At 45.9% G+C, this 20,878-nt stretch overlaps 1 protein-coding gene across 2 annotated transcripts; it reads right to left on the bottom strand.

The window, feature by feature from the left end:
- Positions 1–1,004: 1,004 nt before the first annotated feature.
- On the bottom strand, positions 1,005–20,374 carry UBE2G2 (ubiquitin conjugating enzyme E2 G2). 2 transcript variants are annotated; one of them, XM_058844023.1, is made up of 6 exons: positions 20,241–20,374; positions 14,348–14,383; positions 14,216–14,261; positions 8,856–8,974; positions 6,173–6,313; positions 1,005–4,323 (listed from the first exon to the last, which is right to left on the bottom strand). In XM_058844023.1, the coding sequence occupies exons 1-6, from the start codon at positions 20,281–20,283 to the stop codon at positions 4,211–4,213; spliced, it is 498 nt and encodes a 165-aa protein (XP_058700006.1). In that variant the 5' UTR covers positions 20,284–20,374; the 3' UTR covers positions 1,005–4,210. The 2 variants fall into 2 exon arrangements, with proteins under 2 accessions (XP_058700006.1, XP_058700005.1); XM_058844022.1 differs by lacking the exon at positions 20,241–20,374 and having other exon boundaries at positions 14,348–14,474.
- Positions 20,375–20,878: the final 504 nt, after the last annotated feature.

Genomic DNA, 20,878 nt, shown 5'->3' with positions numbered 1-20,878 from the left:
TCCCTCCTCAGTGAGGGAGGAGTTCATCCCTGCAGCACCAGGGAGCCTGGCACAGCACTTTTGGTGCCCAAGACATCAGGTGGCACCTGGCAGCAGGAGAGGGGACATCAGGAGCCCTTGCTGGGGCTGGCAGCTCAGGCCCTCAGATGCTAGAGGAATTCTCCAGATTCCTGCACCTTCTCCCTCCTGTGCTACCCCCAGCCCTACCTCCAGCTGGCAGCAAGACCCCCAGCATCCCTTCCCTCACACTCCTCCAGCCTTTGAGCTTCCTGAAGCACAGAGATTTTCTTCTTCCCCTGAGTCAGGGAAATTTGGAAGGGAAGGCACACGGGACATGTGACCCGTGCTGCCTTTGCCAGGGCACTGTTAGGACCTCCCATGCTCAGCCTCTGTCCCTGTCCCTGCCCTGGCTCAGCCCCACACCACAGGACAGGGGAGGCTGCTGCAATCCCAGACAATTCCAGTATCAGCAGCACGGCTGGCACTGGGAAGGGACATTTCAGATCCGTGCTGCTTCTCCTTTCCATTCTCACAGGGCTCAATCACACAGGGCATCCTCACCAAGGCACAGCTTCAGGAGGACACCAAGGCACAGCTTCCCTGCTGCATCCATCCCAATGCAGAACACCACCTTCCATCCGAGATACTGCTCCAGAAAGGCAAAAAAAAGCTGGCAGGGAGCCCGGGGCTTGCTCTGCCCCCGAGCTGCAGCCGTTTCATGTGGCTCCAACGCCTCTCACACTTTCAAAGACACACCAACCCAGTTAATGGATGTCTCCCAGCCCACTGTGTGTGTTCTGACACAGCCCCTCTGCCAAGGAAAAACAACAGTGAGCGTGTGTGGATGTGTGTATATACAAAGGCTTTAAAGAGGACGTTGCTTGCATTTTTATAGCTTTGTTGAAGGGTTTGGTTTGGGTTCTTTTTTTTAATATAAAAGCCTAAAGCAAATATAATCCAGAGAATAGGATTTTTTAAAAAATCTTTAATACTTTACCTACATGCATAACACCTGTAGAGCTCTGACATTCCCCAAGGAACGTTTTTAATAGTAAGTGTTTCAGGCTGAAAAAAGACAACTGCTCAGAAAAAACATTGCTACTTGCCAGTATTGCATATCCTGCCAACATCAGTGTTCATTCAGGGACACAACAGTCTTTTAGGGAAGTCTATCCCAGGAGCTACACACCAGCTTTACAAGCTTTAACCTTCAGGTGTTCCCCACCTGCAGGAAGGTGTCTGTGCCATGAGGGCCTCTCAGCTGATCACAGCAGAAGCCCACACACCTCTGCTGTGTGAGTTGAATCCTCATGCTCTATGCAAGCATTCAGTTTGTTGCAAAATTAAGAAGTTTTAGTTCTTTTTGGCAAATAGGAACAGGGAATCTAACATGCCAGCCACACTGCCATGTTTAATCCTTTAGTAGAATCCCAGAATGGGTTGGGTTAGAAGGGACCTTCAAACTCATCCCATTCCACCCCCTGCCATGGACAGGGACACCTTCCACTATCCCAGGTTGCTCCAAGCCCCGTCCAACCTGGCCTTGGACACTTCCAGGGATCCAGGGGCAGCCACAGCTTCTCTGGGCACCCTGTGCCAGGGCCTCACCTCCATCACAGGGAACAATTTCTTCCTAAATGAACACAATGAACAATTAACTTCTTTTGATAAACACAAACGCTCACCCACTGGCTTCAGGTGAGTAAACAGCCACCAGCTAGGACAGTTCTCACCTCGAGACTAAGTTTTAGTCCTTTGAGGTGAACTTCTGCCTACATTTTGTCACCTTTAAGACTGGGAGGTAGATATGGGCACTGGGTGGCTTCAAATACCCATCAGCAAGCCTAATGCATGTCAGTCACTTAAAAAAAAAAAGAGTTTTACTTTTAGGAAAGATATTTTGGGACTATGGAAACTCTGAGTAGGAGCTGGGCAACCGAGAAACCTTCCTGAGTGGAAGTTGTCCCTGTCCATGGCAGGAGGTTGGAACTTGATGGTCTTTAAAGTCTGTTCCCATCCAAAGCATTCAGTGATCCTATGATCTGTGTGTCCTCCTCAAATCCAAGTGCTGGTACCAGCACACTCTGAATTAATTCAGCTGTTGTATGTTCACAACTTCCTAGGCCAGAAACACGGATGTAACAATATTTGTAAGGAGCAAACTACACCACACCTGCCCACCATCAGATTTTTATCATTTTCTTTGAATTACCCAGCCAGTGCCAGCATTAGAGACAATACATTTGCCTGGAAAGTCCATGAAATCATGTCAGCTCTTTCAGTCCTGAAGTATGGCACGTTTTAACTGGGTTAGAATGAACCCTTCCACTCCTTTAGAGCAAGTCTCTTGGCCATGCAGTTACTCATATACAACACCCACTGCAATACATTCGTGTACAACTATAAAAAGGAGAAAATATAATCACTTTATTTTCAGTATACAGACTAAATCCCACCATAAAATCAAGATAATGAGCAAGCACACATGAATAAAACACTCAGCACTTAAGCAAACCCCACTTTTGCCGTGTCTGTTTCTGCAGTGGCTCTCACGGCTCTCCGGCGCTGTTCCCGAAGGTGGCTGCAGTGCTCCCAGGAGGATTCCTCCCTCTACTCCAACAAAACACTCCCAGTTTGCATAAAGTGCTACATTTTCCTGTATGCCTTGAAATACTAGTTAGGTACGACACTATTTCATCATCTCTGCTCCCAAGCTATGTCCAGTCCCACTTCCACCCTGACATCAAAGCCACAATTACTTCTACAAGGAGGTAAAATCAGCAGGTTGTAGCAATACAACTCTTCAGAGGTGCAGAACCATGGCAAAGTGCGATCTGCAGCACAGACAGCAAGACAGAAATGCTGAACACTTGTACCACGCACATGCACACGATCACCTCTGTAAAGATTTCTTCATGGTGTGACTCCTTCCACTCATTTTTCACATTTAAAAAAAACAAAAACAGCCCTTGTCAAATTTAGCCCGTTTAAAGCTGCCAACAAAATTGGATTCCATGTGCTATCAATGGGCATGTTATTGCTTGTAGTAAATTGGAGAAATTTGGATCTACACATTTTGGCTTGCAAAGCAGAAAGGTCCGCAGAGGCCCCTCAGCAGTTTTAGGAAGTGACCAGCTGGTATTTCCTGCACCCTTCACACTGGCTACAACACTGCAGTCCAAAACATGTCCTACCATCCTCAGCAAACAACTCATCCTCTCTGGCTCCTATTTAATACACAAGAGCACTCAGTGTAGAGGGTCACAGGTCATGTTTATAAGTCTGTCATGCTCATCTTGGCTCGTTCACCTGAAAATGGGTAACAGGGTTGTAATGGCAAGCAGTGCCAGATCCTCTCAACACTCGGGTGTCACCAGAGTAAGCTGATATTTCTGCAGAGCTATGAACATGCCCAGCAGAGCAAACACATCCTCACTGGATTTTCCAAATGCCAATGGCCTACCTCAGCCAGGAAGTTGGACAATCCAGTCTTTTTACCTTGTTTCTAACTGAGTGTAAAGCTTACAGAGTGCCTTCAAGGACTAATAAAGCAGCTCTTGGGATTTCTGCCAAGCCAACACTGACTCAAAGGCTCAGCACAAACTCACAGCATTACATGGGAACACCAGGCTATTCCAGATCCCCAGCCAGTCCTCACAGCTCACTCCCTAAAGTTCCTTTCCTTGCTAACACACCCCGACTACAGCCCTGCTCTACAGCCCCTCCTGCTAACTATAATCTTCAAATCAGATCTGACTGCAACTGCTGCCCTTAACCTAACAAGTACAGAGTGGATAGAGTAATTCCTGTCTACTGCTTCTCCAGATGCAATGCTACCTATAAAAACACAACTAATTCTGCCAGCAGACGATCCAAACCAGCACTGCTCTCCAACAGCAGATGGGTGAGGGAGGGCTGCAGATTGCCAAGTCTCCAGGCTTTCCACACCACAAAGTAAGGTAGCAACAAGCAGCCTTTGAAACAGCATTGTCTCTGTATTTTTCTGTACCATTAAATCCCTTTTCCACACAATTTAGTGAGTGAACTAGAGGCTTCTCTGGAGCAGTGGAAAAGAAGAGATGGTAAATAAATAACAAATTATAAGAACTAGGCCAATAGTTTTACAAAGTTTTCCTTTTTGGTACCAGCACTGAGCACTGCTCATTTCCAGGTGGAGAGAAATACAAAACACTTCAGTCTCTCTGTGAGCTTAAAGTCCGAGTGACTTCTGCACAATCTGCTTGGCAATTTTGTTGAATTGTTCTCTGTCTTCCCGCCACATCTTGGAGGCATCTACATTGGCTCCACTTTCATCATTTGGCTCTGAAACAAGAAACACAAAGGTGTGTGGGCAATGGAGCTTCTTGCTTCTTCAAGAATGCCACTTCCCCAAGGCTTTGAAACACTTCTCCTCCTGGAGACTGCAGAAACAGCACTAAAGCAAATCCAATGACAGCTCCTGGATTCCCAAAAGACTCTGATTTAATCAACCACAAGAGAAAGGATATCACAACAAACTCGAGTTTAGGCAAGAAACAAGTGGCACAGGAGCAGGAATTTATTTTGTTTGTGCTTTCAGCAGTGGAGCCCCACCATGCACGTGGCCAACACAATGTGGCACCCCCAGTACTGTCAAGGGCTTTTAAAACCACATGTTTCTCCCTGCAGAACCTTTTTTTTCTTGTTCTCCAGCCTGCCAGACACAAAGCCCCTCCAAGCAGGCCACCCAAACAGGCTGTCACTTGTTGGGATGGCTTGTTCTACTAAAACCCAACAAAACAATCCAAGGAAACCCATAGAACATGCTTTCATTTCTGCAGCATCTTTCATCTGATGATTTCAGATCACTTTATGAAGCACATGGAGTCCTGAAGTCCCAGGGGCTCCCCATTTTGTATGGAGTTAGGTTGAGACCCAGGATTTATCAGGTCTGTGGGCAGCATACAGCAGGACACTGTCCTGGGGTTCCAGAAGGCACTAACATACTCTGCTCACTTCCTCTGACACACCAGTCCACACCCACCCTGGCCCAGTTCATGGCAGTATCTCAGGCTCCAATCCTTCTCCACATGACCCTGATGGTCCACCTAAAAACCAGCAGGTGTGCAGGTCACCCAGCCTGGTAAACCTGGCCTTACACTACCTGCAGAGCCAGGGCTGAGAGTTTTCCAGTACCCTGAAAGAAACTGACCACTGGTGTTTTAGCCTAATTCCTCCAAAAGCCATGGGAAAACAGGATGCACAGGCAGAGAACAAGTCCAGGTGACTCCCACACTTCCCAGTCCAGGTGAGGCTGCACCACAAACCAAGCTCTTGGAAGCCACAGGAATCCCATGGGTTCTATTTGTCTGCACAGCTTCCCAACTGCAGGTTACTATTCCAAAGCTAAAACAGTCCCATGTAGGAATCTGTTGCTTGCTCTTTGGTCAACTTTGCAGCTTCTAAACCCATCTATTCTTCAAAACCAGTTCTAAGGGACATGACTCTGCCCTCTTCAGGCAGTTCAGAGGCTCTGTCCACTGTATGGAAAATGATCCATCTTTCAGAGAGCTGTACATGACAGAGCTGATCCACAGTCCTCATTAGATTTAGGGAAAACCCTTTGAAAGTCTTCACAAAAAGTTTTTCGCCCCAGGTCTCTTCTCAAGAAGCCTTTCTTTGAACCAGAGATGGCAGAGTGGGACACATTCTCAGGCTAGGAATAACAAAGAGAAACAGAGTGTGCTGGCTTCTAAACCAGAGGCCATGGACACCAGTTTACTGTACTGATTAGTTTTGATCATCCTTCAGCTGCCAAAGCCAAATCCAACACAGGCTGTAATCCACAGCTTTAAAAGCTGAATGGACAGCATAGCAAATACAGAGAGGGCTTTGTCCAGCAGCAAAGGAACCAGCTGAGCCTCTGGGACCACCTGACCCATCACTACTGTCTCAGTTGCTACCAACCTGGACAGAAAGCCTTGCAGTAACCCCCAAACAGGAACACCTGTTACTAATTCAGCTGCATTTTTACCAACCCTTCTCAGAGCACTGGTTTACTAATAAATACCAGGGCTTTAAGAGCTGTGGTTGCTGCTGAGAAGCTTTCCATGTGCTTTGCTCAGTGAACAAAGCAAAGAGCAAGAGGCAGTTCCAGCTCAGTCAGGAAAGGCTGACAGGAGTCAGTGCTCACCTGCCAGCATGCTGACGACTGACAAGAGGATCTTCTCCACACTCTGCACGGGGCTCCACCGCTCCGCGCTGCTCTCGTATCCCATGGGATCATCCCCAGGAGCATGAAGGATAGAGATGCAGACTCTCCCATCTGGATAAACTGCACAAAAAATACAGAGGATTGGTTGTTACTTAGTGGAAATGCTCAGCATCTCCAGATCAGCCTTGAGACTTGGCTTTTCTATGATTAAAACTAAATCCAGGTTTAAATCTCCTCTTTAGGCAAGAGGACACAAAATCTGAAAGACAGAAACCTAGGACAAATCTTCTTTAAGCAAATCTAACAAACTCCTTCCCCAGCAGAAACCTGCTGGGAGCACTTGTGTCATTTAATAATCAGTGACAGGCTCCATGGTAAAAATGAACGATGCAGCCTGGTGGAATAAGGCAAGAATTTAGGCACAGACACAGCTCCAAGCAGGTAACCAGTCCTACTTAAATGGAAATGAGTGCACTGAATGCACATTGGAGTCCTCCACTGGACTGTGACCATGAAAAGGATTACACAAAGGAGGGAAAAGTGTTATGTTTTATATATATCACAAACATAAGAAAAAATGAAGTGTTATGTTAAATATATTACGAGCAGTAGAACTGATCTTTTTTTGAACATTACTGAGGTGCAATCAGAAGAATTCTCAATTTTTTTTTTCTTTTTTTTTTTTTTCCTTAAAGCTCAGCTGCATTAAAGCACCTGGAAACAAGGAAACCTATGAATTAAGGATCCAGGTGCTTCCCCTCCCACCTTTAGCACAGTGTCTGCAGCAGTACAAGTTGTCTTCACAGAAACTGGACTCTACTGACTTGGTAATGAAACCAAAGGTTGAAGAGGCACCACAAAAGAAAACACTGCTCTACCAACATGGCCTAATTCTCCTGTGTGGCAGGCTCCTGAGGAATGACAACTTTAGCAAAATAATTTCAGGGCTTCTATTCCTTAGGTGACCAAACTGGTGCCATTGCCAGGAAAGCAAGACAAAACAAGGTGGGAATGACTGCTGGAAACAGCTGTGCTCCTTCCAGCTCCTTCCATTCACCCAGCTATGTCTGCCCAAGCACGTAAGCACTGTGGAGGACTTTTATTTACAGTCCTTCCTGCAGCCCCAGGCTGGGGACTGGAGCTGGTCTAACCATAGCTGGCAGAGGTGAGAACAGCAGATGCTGAATCAGCACTTCTTGCAAGTCAGGAACCCACTGGTAGAAGAGATTTCACTGGTGAGGGAGTCTCCTGTTTCTGTGCAGTGCCTCATTTAAAACAGCTGGAACACAGCAGCACAGTCAAGACATCAAAGGCTGATTCCAGGAAGATGTATGGATCTTCAATCCCTCTGTTCAGGTGAGACCTGCCCCTGTCCAGCTGTGGGGCCCCCAACCTAAGGACGTGGAGCTGCTGGAACGAGTCCAAAGGAGGCCAGAGAGATGCTCTGGAAACAGGCTGGGAGAGCTGGGAGCGCTCAGCCTGGAGAAGAGAAAGCTCCAGGGAGACTTCAGAACCCCTTCCAGTGCCCAAAGGGGCTCCAAGAGAGCTGGAGAAGGACTTGGGACAAAGGGCAATAGCTGGACACTGCCAGAGGGTGTGGAAGCTGAGATTATATCCTGTGCTTTCCAAGTGCAAGAATGTCAGCTGAAGGAAGCACTAGGCAGGAGCACAGCACGTGCCTTTTCCTGCTCTTGAGAGTCAGAGACCTGAGAGCCTGAACACAGATCCAGCCCACCAAACCTGGGCAGTAATAAACAACCTCTGCAGAATCCATGTTGATTCATCAGACATCAAAAGCAATGATTTTACACAGAATTCCAAGGCTGATTCCAGACAGTAGCGGTTCAGGCTGCAAACAGAGGCTTTAAGGTGTTTTTCATGTCCAGGGCTGAAACTTGTTAGCTGTACTTTTCTTGTCCCTGCAATTACTCCCCCTGAAGAGTCTTCAGATAATATTGTCACCATCACAGATTCACTAAGGTTGGAGAAGATCTCTAACTCAATCAGTATTGCAGAGCAAAGGCCAGCAAAGTCTTAATATTAAACACCTGTAAATGTGTTGTCTGCTTGGACAGAGCACTCTGTATTTCAGAGATCCCATCAGAAATGTTAAACCTGTGATTTCACAGGGTAAAAGCCATGCTGCCTAATAAAGCTGCACCCATGAACAACTTTTCAGTCATTAAAATAACACCAAAATACCTAAATAGGAGCCATAGAACAAGACTGAATTTATGGTGTGTTGGGACAATGCTCTCAGGCACATGGTGGGATTCTTGAGGTGTCCTGCATAGGGCCAGGGGTTGAACACCATGATCCTGATGTGTCCCTCCAAACTCAGCATATTCTGTGATTCTGGAAAGAGTCTGTATTATTTCACTAAGTCTCACATCCTGTACAGAAGATTTAAAGGCATGGAATTTGCTGGAATCCTTGTTGGACTGTTTATAAGAAGAAGTTTTATGAGGAATAATGGGATGAAGGGAAAAGGACCCTAAGACAGAGCAAAACCACTGGGCAGCTGAATGCTCGTGCTGCTTGCTCAAGGTTGGAAAGGGAGAGAACCACCCTTGGGAAGGGTGCCAGCTCTCCTGCTGCAAAAGTTTCTTTTAAGTTGCACAAGAAACCCCCTCCCCCCCACATCCTGCTGCATCAGACTCACTGTTGGGATGGAACATCTCACACGTGAACCTCATCTTCGGAGGACTCAACGGGTAATCGAGCGGGAAACTCAGGATAGCAGGGAAAACCCCATACTCAAAACAGGTGTCTTCAGGACCCCTAGAAACAGATAAAATGTTATTCACCAAAGTTTTAAACAGCTCTTCCCCCCAAATTCTTGTCTAATAGAGATGTGTGAGGCATGGGTTATATCATCTTCTCCAGGAAACAAAGAGTTAAGGTGCTCTTACCCCACACCTCATGAACTTAAATCCAAATATGAGGCTTGGGAGGCAAGGGGGAAATCAAAGCTTGCACGCTAAATTACTAGGAAGGTCACAACACTGTTTAATTAGCAGGGTGTGTCTGGATATAATTGGAGTATCTGGCTCCAAGGCATGTTCCAGGATTTGAGTGTCTGCACGTCAAGCGAAAGCAGAGGCAGGTGTGGGACTCCTGTGCCTTTGAAGATACTGTTATGCTCTGTAAGACAGAGATGTCAAATGCTGGAGCTCAAAATTAATTTATAAATGCCACAGAGATCCCAACTAGCAGTATCTAGCACAACCACACAAACACTTATCACTGTCTGATGCAGAAAGCACAGCAAAGGTTTGTAAAAATAAAAACACAGCTCAGAGGCCTTAATTATCAGAAGAGATGCAGGACAACAATGTGTCATTGCAGACTTCAGGTATTGAGTCTGCCCTGCCTCCAGTGCAGGTGGAGAACAAATGGCTTCATCAGGGTTCTTGTAGAAACATTTCCTTATTGCGTTCAGAATCTAGTTCAAAGTGCAATCAAGTTGAGAACACAAAGACAACTATTTTACCCTGCCTACATAAAACACTTGTGGAAAGTGAGCAAAAAACAAGTTTGTTAGCCATGATTTATTCAAACTTGATGAACCATCTGGAAGTTGTAACACAAACATGATTTCCCTTGATTGGAAAGATGACAAAAAAAGCTTCAGCACTGAAAACTGTCGCCAAGGAAACCTCATGTATTTAGTAAAAAGCCGTTCAAACAAAGGTTTCGCTGTCTGGGAAATAAGGGTTAGGAATATATTCATACCTCATCCTCCCAATACACATTCTCCATGCCAGAAAGAACATTAAAGTTGGAAAGCAGCAAATCCTAAAGCCCTAGAAGACTGTCACAAACTTCGTGATTCAAAAGACTTGGCTGCTAAATACAAGAACTATGTGATTCAGACATGAATATTGACACTGGCAGGTAAGGTAAGAGAAATGCACCAACATTCTGCAAGAATGAAAGCTAAACCGTCTCAACCACTTTGCTCCCTTTCTGGCCTTTTCCCTAAATTTAGCTGGGATTCAATTCACATCTGAGAGTAAACTGAATGCATTTTTTCCCGACCATTTTAATTCCATCTGCATTTTAAAGGCTTATTGTTGAACTTCTGAGGGTATGTACATACAGGCATTGAAAAGCTGGTGGGTGTCTATGTTCTGTTTTGAGAGCAAACCCACAGCCTTAAGGGCTCTTCTGTCAAATACACTCAGCCCAACATACTCCATTTTAGGCCCTGTATTATATGAGCAAAATGCTTTTGTTTTAGCCACTCAGCGCTGCCAGGATCAACTTCAAAGAAATTATGAAAGCTAATCCAAGACAGCATTTGCAACTACAAAACACTCAGCATTTGGACTTGACAGCATCATTTTAGCTCACAAAGGACATTGGCAGGGCCAGGGAGGTGAGAGCATGGCAACTGCTGCAATCACCCCCCTGTTCTGCAGTGATTCCAAAGCTGACAGAAGACAAAGCATGAAAATGAGAATCTCTGACCTCCAAGAGCTGCCTGTTACTCATGCAAGGGGCAGAGAAGAGAGGTAGGTATCTTCCAAATAGGAGAGAGAAGGACCTTGAGGAGGACAGCTAATGGGAATTGATTAGTTTGGAGAAAAGGCTCCTCAGGGATCCTTCTACAATTCCCTGACAGGAGAGTTCAGCCAGGTGGGGCTCAGGCTCTGCTCCCAGAGAACAAGAGACAGGTCAAGAGGAAACAACCTCAAGTTGCAACAAGGGAGATTTAAGCTGGATATTGGGAAAAATTTCTTCCCTGAATGGGTTGTTCAACCTTGGCACAGGCTGGCCAGGGCAGTGGTTGAGTCACCATCCCTGAAAGCATTCAAAAAACATGTGACTGTGGCACTTGGGGACATGGTTTAGTGGTGGATTTGTCTGTGCTTGGGGAATGGTTGGATTCAATGGTCTCAGAGGTCTTTTCCACCCTTAACAATTCCGTGATTCTAATTCTATAATCACAGCTTCATATAAATTTGCAAATGGCTTATTTGTAAAAGGATGCTGGAAAAACACCAAACCCCACAATCATCAGATGCCCAAAAGGGGAATGGAAACAGAAGTCATAAGCCTAATTATAGATCTAATTACCTTTCTACACAGCTTTGTGATAAGTTGACTTCAATTTATACTGTTTAGTTTTTAAGCAATCTTTAGGCTAATAAAGTTCTTAACCATCGCGTGCTTTTGTGTCTTTTGGGGATAAACCTGAATAGCAACACACACTTGTACATGCCAACCAAAGAGGGCAAAACTTGGCCTTGAAATGTTAAATCCATGAACACAACACAGCCTGAAGGACCTCACACAGCGCTAGGGAACTGAGCAACGTAAAGCAAACTCTCCTGAAATGATGTTGCAAAGATCTGACTTTCAACAATGCACCTCTGGTCTTCAGAAAGGTTTTTTCACATGGGTGTTTTCAGTTCTGTGCCCATCACACTCATTTTGGGAGTGTAAGATATGTTCTCTCCTTTATTTTACTATGGTCTTAACATTTATATGCTTCACATTCTTCCAGCATTGCTGCTGCAGACAAGAACACTGGAGATAAAAATTATTATTTCCATTATTTAAAAATCCATTATTTTATCTCCAAGCCAAGCTCTTACATCAATCCATGTAACATTACCCAGCCTACCTTTGAACTGATAAATGAGAAATGGCTTTTCCCTCTTAGGTCTCTTTTCTTTTTAAGTTATGTGCTATTATATGTGCTCTAGCTTTATATAAATTGGGTGAAGGAAGAAAAGTATTCTGTTCTTTTCACAATTACATTTCTTAGTGTTTGCACTTCATCTGTCTAAAAATTTGCAGGCAGCTTTAATCCGCACACCTCATTCCCTGAATCCCACACAGCACATTGGAGATTACAAAACACTGGAGGAGATCACCACAGACAAATACAAACAAGTCATGTAACTTACTTTCCAAAGGTACTGCAAACACTGCTACTAACCAGGTTTGTAAAGAGATGAAAGTAACCAAATGTGTTTGGGGTAAACATGTTTCTATTGTATCACAGCTTCAAAATCGAGCAGATCTTAAAATAAAACTTTATTATGACACACACACAATACAGAAACCAAAATTAAAGCACCTCCGCCTCTCATTTTACGCTGACAAAGACCTGAAGCTCAACACTCAGCACTTTAAAGGGCTTTCAAGTCTGCAAGCAGCTCCTCTGTTCTTTAAGGATGTGACAGAAAACATCAGAAGAGGTATTTTCTAGGCAATTCAGAAGTACTTCTGAGTGTCTCTCAGGAAACCTCCACTCAGTCACACCACCTCTGCTAGGAGGAAGTACCAATAAGCAGGAATTTCCTTCCATGTTCCAAGAAGAGCATTAAACCCTCTGGGATTTCCACACTCCCAGCAATCACAGCTGTCTGACCTGAAATCTGGCCCATTACGAAGCAGATGTGCTGACTATGCCTCTCAGAGAAAGCATAAGACCCTGCAGCCAAAACCTCTGGTGTCAGGCAGCAAAACAAACTATTTCCATGCTAAGTGTTTATTTTCAGGAGACTGAACTACCAGGAAGCACAACCTGTTATCCCAGAAGAAATCACTGCACATAAGCACTGCACATTTGCCAACTCTTGCCATCAATGAGCAAAAACAAGCAGTGGTAATCCAAACCTCCACTCACCAAGGTCTAAAATAACTTGGGGGCTCTGGCTTGCCATGCAGCAGGATCACCCACACAGCCAGCTTGTGTGGAATAGGGAACTCGCTGCGGCTCACGATGCTTTTGTATCGGTTGCACGCCTGAGCCCAAGAGACAGAAATCTTTTTTCATCCCTAGACAACACATTCCAAGCAAACCAAGCTAGGGAAACTCTGCTACCCACACCAGCTGAGAATCTCATCAGTCAGCACTAGTGGAAAACCTGCCCAGATCGCGGTGGGCACGGAGCGAGTGGTGCCACAGCCACTGCCTGCTGCCCCCAGAGTCCTCCAGGACAGCCCAGCCCTGGCTGAAGGAAATCACCAATTCTTACCAAAGGAATCCTTGAGTACAGAGCCAGGATCTACAAGAGACCACCAGCTTAAAGATGGACTCAGTGGTCTGGAGCTTCTTCATATTTTAATTGTGCAGTATTTGCATGAATTGTCAGATGTGAGTGACAAAAGTCTTTTTCCCCTCTCCTCTAGCGTTTTAGAACTTTGTTTTGTAAAAGTCACCAATTATCCCATGTACTCAAAGTTCCCAAAGAAGGTATAGCATGAGTAGGAGTACAAGAGAGAAGACAACCTGTAAGATGTTGGGCAAAAAGATTTTGTCTTTTCATGGCAAAATTTGCTACCAACAACCACACCCATCAGCTGGGGAGCGGAAGAGAAAGAACACAGCTTGGTAAAGGAGTCTTCATCACCCCCAAAACACAGCAGGTCATGGTCACAGCTATTCACCAACAGAAGAGTGAATCTCTTTCTACACAAAACCACTGCACCCAACTCTTGCCAACACCAACCAATTCATGAAGTGTAAAGAACTTCAAAAGTATTTTTACTTAAATTTGAATACTTTTTCTGATAAAAACCTTCCAATATTTCAAGGAAAAATTTGAATAGAAAGTAAACTAATTTTAGACATCGATTTTTTTTCTCCTGTCACTAATAACCTGTGTATTTTGCTCCACTCAAAACTTGTCCTGCATTTGTAGTTAGGCAATGTTCCAAGAGGTATGTGTGATCTACAAGCAACTGTTAAGTTTCCTACAGTGTTTGTAAATTTAACATATATCCAAGTGAGCCCAAATGAGGATTACTGACCAATTTGCAAGCTTATTATTATGACACCTGTACAAGAAGTGATCATAACAAGTTGTACACATCAGCAGTGCTGCCTCTGTCACTCTGTTTAAAGTCCAAATGTAACTCCCTGTTTGGATCAGAGGAGTTTCCAGCCCAAGGCAGGCCAATGCTGATGTCATACAGAACTATTTGTACTTTTTTACATTCTTGCTCTCCTAGAAGGTCATCACAGCAACTGCTCATTTCACACACCAAACAGCAGTAACTCACATGATCAGGGCTTCCCATTCAAAGAAGTTCTCTTCATTCATGGGACCTGTGAAATAGAACAGAACGATGCTCAGGGCTACCTGAATGCAAGAGTACAGCTCCAGAGTGCACAAACCCTGCTCAGCTCCTCACCTGCCACAATCCCTTCTGGTGGGTTCAGGGTCAGCTCTGCAAAAACAGAAACACAAGGAAGATTGAGGTGACTTGCAAGCCCAAGCATTTCAGGGGGTATTTCAGTGGCCATGGTGGGCCCCACCACCATTGCTTAATGCAGGACAGTGCTCTAGACAAAATTATTTGGCACTTTGGATTTTTTTCAGGCTCCTAAAACTAGCCTTGGGACCACAGAATTGTTTAGGTTGCAAAAGACCTCTAGGATCATTGAGTCCCCCATCTTCAGAGAGGCAATAATTTAAACCTGAGAAGGAAGACAAAAACGTTTCACAGAGCCTGGGAAACACTGTTCTCTTGCACCTCTGTGGTATCTGCTAAATACAATAACAGCCTGAAGTTTGTATTCCTGTAACCTCTCTGCACCCACTCAGGTTTGATGCACCTCAGTGTAAAACCCATAACACCACAAAAACAGAAGCTGACACATGAGAGATTTGACAAATGGCTCTGCTCCCTAAATTCAATCCAATTCCTCCTGCATGGCCTGGAAAATGTGGGTTAAAAAAAAAAAGAAACACCAGTAAAACAGCCATGGCTGCACAGGCAAGTTTGGATCCAACAGTCCTCACTTTCTCTAGGAAACTGATACAATTCCAAATTCATGAAACAATCTTTGGCATCAGCCCCTTACTTCAAGCTGGTGAAGGCCAGTACACCATGTGCTGATAAAATAACAGCCAGATTTTCTGTTATCTATTGGACTGACGATCAGTTTCTAGTTTCTGATGTTCTGCAGGGAGGCAGCAGCAGCTGAGACACAGCTCAGCAACAAACAGGCAACCAATGGGCCAGCAGTGGGCTCAACACCAGCCCCAAGGCTTCCAGTGAGCCATGGGGCAGCTGCTGGAGCTGGTGGCAGGAGCTGGCACCCCCAGCTGCTTATCCAGCCCAGTTTTTCCCAATCAATGGCCTCTGGAACACCAGGGGCCAGTAACACACAGAACAGAGCCACAAGAACTGCCACATGCATTCACACCAGGAAAACAAACAGGAACACTGAGCCAGGGAATATGTGAACTCTCAAACCAATAAATGAGACACTTGACCTAATTTCTGTTTAGGCTGTAGGTGAAAACTATATGCTAGTGCTACAAACAGCTCCTTTATTGCAGGATTCGAAGAAGATGCTGAGATGCATTGCCAGGAGAGATCATGGAACTCTTCTGTTTGCTCAGAGTGCCCTTAATCTTGGCACAGCCCTCTCTGAAGTTCCAAAGCCCAGCAGCAGAGTGAAACTCAGCCTTACAGTTTTCCACATGTCCTGGCATTCCATGGCAGGCTTTTCCAGCTTCACAGTGGGTCTGCAATAGCTTTTCTTGTTGATGTTTTCAGACAGAAAGGGGGAGATGTCAAATGCAAGAGCTCCTGGAATCATTTTGCTCCATTGTCACCCTGAAAACTAAACCTTCTGATCTTGTTTTCATAGTTTTAGTTACTTTCCCAGGAAAGTAACTATAAATATAAGTTGTTTACACTTTCCTTCTAAGAAACACCTTTTGATGGATGTTTTGCATGACCAGTGTGATTGGGAAGGTGGCAACTTAGTTATCCAATCCCTGGTCATTGTTGAGAATCTATAAATACTGGAGTCAGAAAATAAAGTTACTTCTTTTTCCTGTCACACCACTGAGATGTGTTTGTGTGAATCATTCTGTGTCCTTTAGCGACACTCCATCTTGTGGTTCTTTCTCAGAAAATCCCTCTGATGTTTCACACTATTTCCCTGGAAAAGCTGGCAGCAGACCTCGTGGTGGGCAGCCACACAGAATTGTGTCCTACAGCACTCCAAGGAGAAGAGGGGCAATGGGAAGAAACAGCCAAAGCCTGCAGAGCAAATGGTCTTCATGAGGACAGAGGTTCAATTCTCTCAATCCCCTCAAAGAAAGGTTTCCATCCTTAAGGATCAGGTAAAGTAGAAACTAGGCATTCAGGGGCACAGGAGCTTTGATTTTGAGTGGCTGCTGCTGCACCTGATCATTAAGAAAGGAAAAACCCCTTTTCCACGAGGATGGTGACATCCTACCCTGTGATTTCTCCAGAGTTGTTCAAAAGAAAACTGCAAGCCCAGTTTTCAGAGAGCTACAACATGAACCACCAGGAGCTGACACAGCATCAGCTGCTAGAGCTCACCAGAGCCTCCGAAACAAGGTCACTTTAATGGAATGTTGGTGGGGGGGAGCAGGGTTTCCAATTCTTTATAGATGAGCAGCAGAAAGCAGTGAAAGGCTAAAACCAATGCTCTGATCACATACAGCAGGACTCTGACAGACCAGCTAGGCCAAACAGCCCCACTCAATGCAGAAATTTTCCCTAACAGCCAATCTGAACCTCCCCAGGTACAACTTATTTTTTCCCTGGGAGCAGAGCCAAACCTTGTAAGCTTAAAACAGAGCTGATACTAGACAAGTGTGGTGCTTCTATTAGGAATTCGGGGCAGATTTGCTGCACACAGAATCGGTGCCTTCCTTTTCATTTCACTGCTCTTTGCAGAGTCATTATCAGCCAATTACAATTTGGAGATGGTTCTCAGGAGAGCTGAAAACACATCTTCTTGTTAAAGCACTGAAGAGACTGAGATCATCCTTAAAAGAAAAGTTCAACAGTATGTTTCCTAAAAACTGCAGCTGTTTAGCAAACCTGCAAGAGGATTAAAAACCTAGGACTCAAGAAATGTCATGGGCATGTGCTCCCTGCAGTATCTGACACAACTGGACTGAGATGTTTGAAAACAGCCTCTCAGTCTCTTCTGACTCCACACAACTCTCCCCAAGCAGTAAGGATGGGAAGTATCCACTGCAGCACTGTCAGGATCAGAAGGTTTATTATTTCTGTGATTTCCCAGATCTCACAATTAACATAAATCTCTTCGTTTCAACCCAACAGCACTTCCAAAGAAACCTGTTGGCATTACAATCCCCTGCTCTGTTGTCTGTTTATACCAGGAAGGAAATCCAGTGCATACAAGTGGGCACTACAATTCTCAGGTCTCTAGAGATTTAATTCTTCCAGAGTAATCCATTTTAGACTTGAAATTTCAGCCAGCATAGGACATCTTCAAATCTGGCATCAAGAAACAGTAAACATAGAAAAAAGAAGGTTTCCATTTCTTAATTCTCACAGATATAAGCTACTGAGATACTTAGGTCAGGTCTTAATACTATTATACATCTAGAATTAGCAATAGACACATGCTCTAATAAAAATTATGCCCTTTTTTACATCTGATTTTTTTTTATGCTTTAGCCAAACTAGTTCTGGCAGGGTAGACAGTTAATCTGAGAAAGCAAAAAGTCAAACATTAAAATATCTAAATCAGGATAAAAAACCCATTCTGTGTCATCTGGATGTCTACAGCCACTTTCCCTTCCTTCTTCAAAAGGAAAGAAAACCAGTGCTGTTTCACAGCCTCTCCCAAAATGCAGTAATATATCTGAGCTCCAACAGGTCACTCCTCACAATGTCAAGAATTTTTCACAGAAGGAAACGATAAATCTTTAAATTACGACTTAAATGTGTGTGCGCATGTGCACAGAAAAAGATGAAAGAGAAAAATTGAAAAAGGAAGAAATGGAAAGAATTAGAAGTTTGGTAAGGAAAATACACCCACCAGCACGGCACTGGCTGCCAAACACCACTGTCATGACCAGAAGTAACTAAAGAGAAGAGATGGAGGAGAAGAGGGAAAGGAAAGAAAAAATATTGTGTCCACAACTTTGTACATAACATATACAAGATTTCATCCAAGGTGAGCAGTCAGGAGAGGAGTCAGGAGAGTCATGAAAACCATTTCCATTCCCACATTCACCCAGGGCCTCACAGCACCCACATCCACACCAGCAACACACATCATCAGGAGGGAGAAACTTCACACTGACCTGAACCTCAGACTCCAGCCCTGTCCCAAGGTAGGATTTGCTTTCTTTTTTTTGCAAAAAGAAGCAGCAGAACTACCTACAACCAGGAGCTTTTTTTATTTTTCAAAATAACCTTTGCTGAAAATCTCTACAGGGCTAAGAGCTTCTGAAGAGCTACAATTAATTGTCAGTCTTCAGAGAAACACTAGGGAAAGGTTGTAAGTCAGGCTTGATTCTGGGGTTTGTGCTAAAGGAAAATAACAAACCCGGACATGCAGCAGAGGTGAATCCACAGACACAAAAATGTTTGGCTTACTGCCCTGCTGCAACTCAGGTTTCCAGAAAGCACTGTGCAGTCAGCCACTGTGAGTTACATTCCTTTTTTTCCAATACTGTGTTTTATTGGGCATGGGAAAGTGCTTGTAAAGGCAGATCACAGACAAAAGGTTATCTCTGTTCACGACTAGTGTTACCCTGGGAAGCTAGGCAGAGAAGATTCACCTCATGTCTGCCTCTGGCATTAAGTCAAAATCTTTCTGAGATCATTTAATATCGTTTCTCCTAAAGATTTCATTCATACAAGACACTGCAGTAAGATCTCTGTGCTCCTCAGAAACAAAAGATCACAAATGCTTTTTTTTGAGACCTAAGGGATAGATAAGAGAAGACAGAAACAGTGCCAAGACTTTCAGTGGTTGTTTTTCAGGTCACTGCCTCTGGATTACAATGGGAAAATGCAGATTTCTAGGACACACTGTCAGCACAAACTTTACTCTCACAGCTCACCACCCCCTGCTGTCAGTGGCAGCAGCCCAAGCTGCGTGGGGAGCCCTGGCTGCCCAAACACCTGTGACAATTCATCTTAGAGACCTGTGCTGTGCAGAGCAGCCTGAGAACAGGCACACTGTTGGCAGAAAGTGTGTCTGTAAATAATCTCTTTCACACAGGCTGGAGTCTTCCAGTAAATGATGACAGAAACACCTCCCCGTTTACAGCCCAGCTCCCTCCATCCCCACCAACATTTCTTTTCTCCATTCTACTTCCCTGCCGTAAATAAAAGCCAGAGCATTTAAAGCCCAAAAGCACCTAGGTAAACAAATATTTCTTGCCGATAAAAGGCTCCTTTGGACACCTCTCAAACTCATCAGGGAGCAGATGAGCCATCCCAGAAGAACTGGGATTTCCAGAGGGCCCCAGCCCACTGTAGCAGGTTTCTGGTCCCTGTGCTGAGGATCATTCCTTGCCACCCCGTGTAGACACATCCCACACTGACTTCTAAATACACAGGTCTATGTCTTTCATTACTAAATTCGAGTTTAAATCCTTTTACTAACCACTCTGCTTCCATTAAGGACTTCACAGAATTACAGAATTGTTTGTGTTGGGAGAGACCTTAAAGCTCATCTCATTCCACCCCTCCCATGGACAGGGGCACCCTCCACTAGCCCAGCTAGTCCAAGCCCCATCCAACCTGGCCCTGGACACTTCCAAGGACAGGGCAGCCACAACCAGAAGGTATTTGCCCTGACAAACACCTCTAATTACCTTTGATGTAACAGAGCTCCACAACAGATATTTCCATACCTGTATTCCCTTCCATCTGGAAAACTTAACAGGGAAAAACATCATAATAACTGGCCACTTGCCCAAGGTTCGCAGCCTCTGCCTGCCTAAGATCCTGGAGCCACGGAATCCCAGAGGTGTCCCCCTTCCCACCGCCTCCTGAACGCCGGCAGTGCCCCGTACCCGTCCGCTGACCCTCACCCCCGCCCCGGGAGCTCTGTACGGCCGCAGGGAGGACCCTGCAGCCGGCGGAGGGGAGGAGGTGAAACAGCGGCCGGCGGGACACGGGGAGCTGCCCCGGGCGCCCAGCGGGAGGCCCGCGGCCCGGCCTGCCCCGCGGCCGTCACGGCCCCGCCCGGCCCGCGGGTCCTCCCGGCCTTTGGGAGCGATCCCGGCAGGAAGGCAGCGCGAGAGGCCCAGGGAGCTCCACTCACGCTTGTACTCGGCCATGAGCCGCTTCAGCGCCGTCCCCGCCATGGCGCGGCCCCGCCGCCGCTTCCGGGTGCGCGGCCAGAGCGGCCGCCGGCTGGGCGGGGTGGGGGCGGCGCTCTATCCCGCCGTGTCGCCTCTATGGTAGCGCTCAGTCCTCCCGCCGGGTGCAGCGGGGCGCGGGAGCGCAGCGGGAATTCCCTGTGGGAAGCGCCGGGAGCGCGGCAGCTGCTCCGCCGCGCTGGGAGGACACGGGAGAATACGGAAAATGCCCCAGGCGGGAGCGCGGCAGCTGCTCCGCTGCGCTGGGAGGACACGGGAGAATACGGAAAATGCCCCAGGCGGGAGCGCGGGTTGGTGGCTGGGCACGCCCTTCGCATTCCCTGGAGCAGCCTCCACACGGCGTTTCCCCCGGGATGGGGCGCAGAGAGCGGGAGGAAGGAGCGCGGTCCCAGACTGGATTTGCTGTGGGTGACAGCAAAGGGCGGCACGGTAATGTGGAAATCCGGGAACACACAACGGGAGCCGCGGGATATCGCACTCCAGCTCGCCACCAACATGGAAAAGGGAATAGGGGCCTTTCCAGCCAGATTTCAGCAAGCAGGAGCACAGCTAATGTGAACAAATGATAAAAAAAAACCGG

This window comes from Poecile atricapillus, chromosome 8, assembly GCF_030490865.1.
Source record: "Poecile atricapillus isolate bPoeAtr1 chromosome 8, bPoeAtr1.hap1, whole genome shotgun sequence".
Taxonomy (NCBI): Eukaryota; Metazoa; Chordata; class Aves; order Passeriformes; family Paridae; genus Poecile; species Poecile atricapillus.
This window is presented reverse-complemented; position numbering and strand designations above follow the sequence as displayed.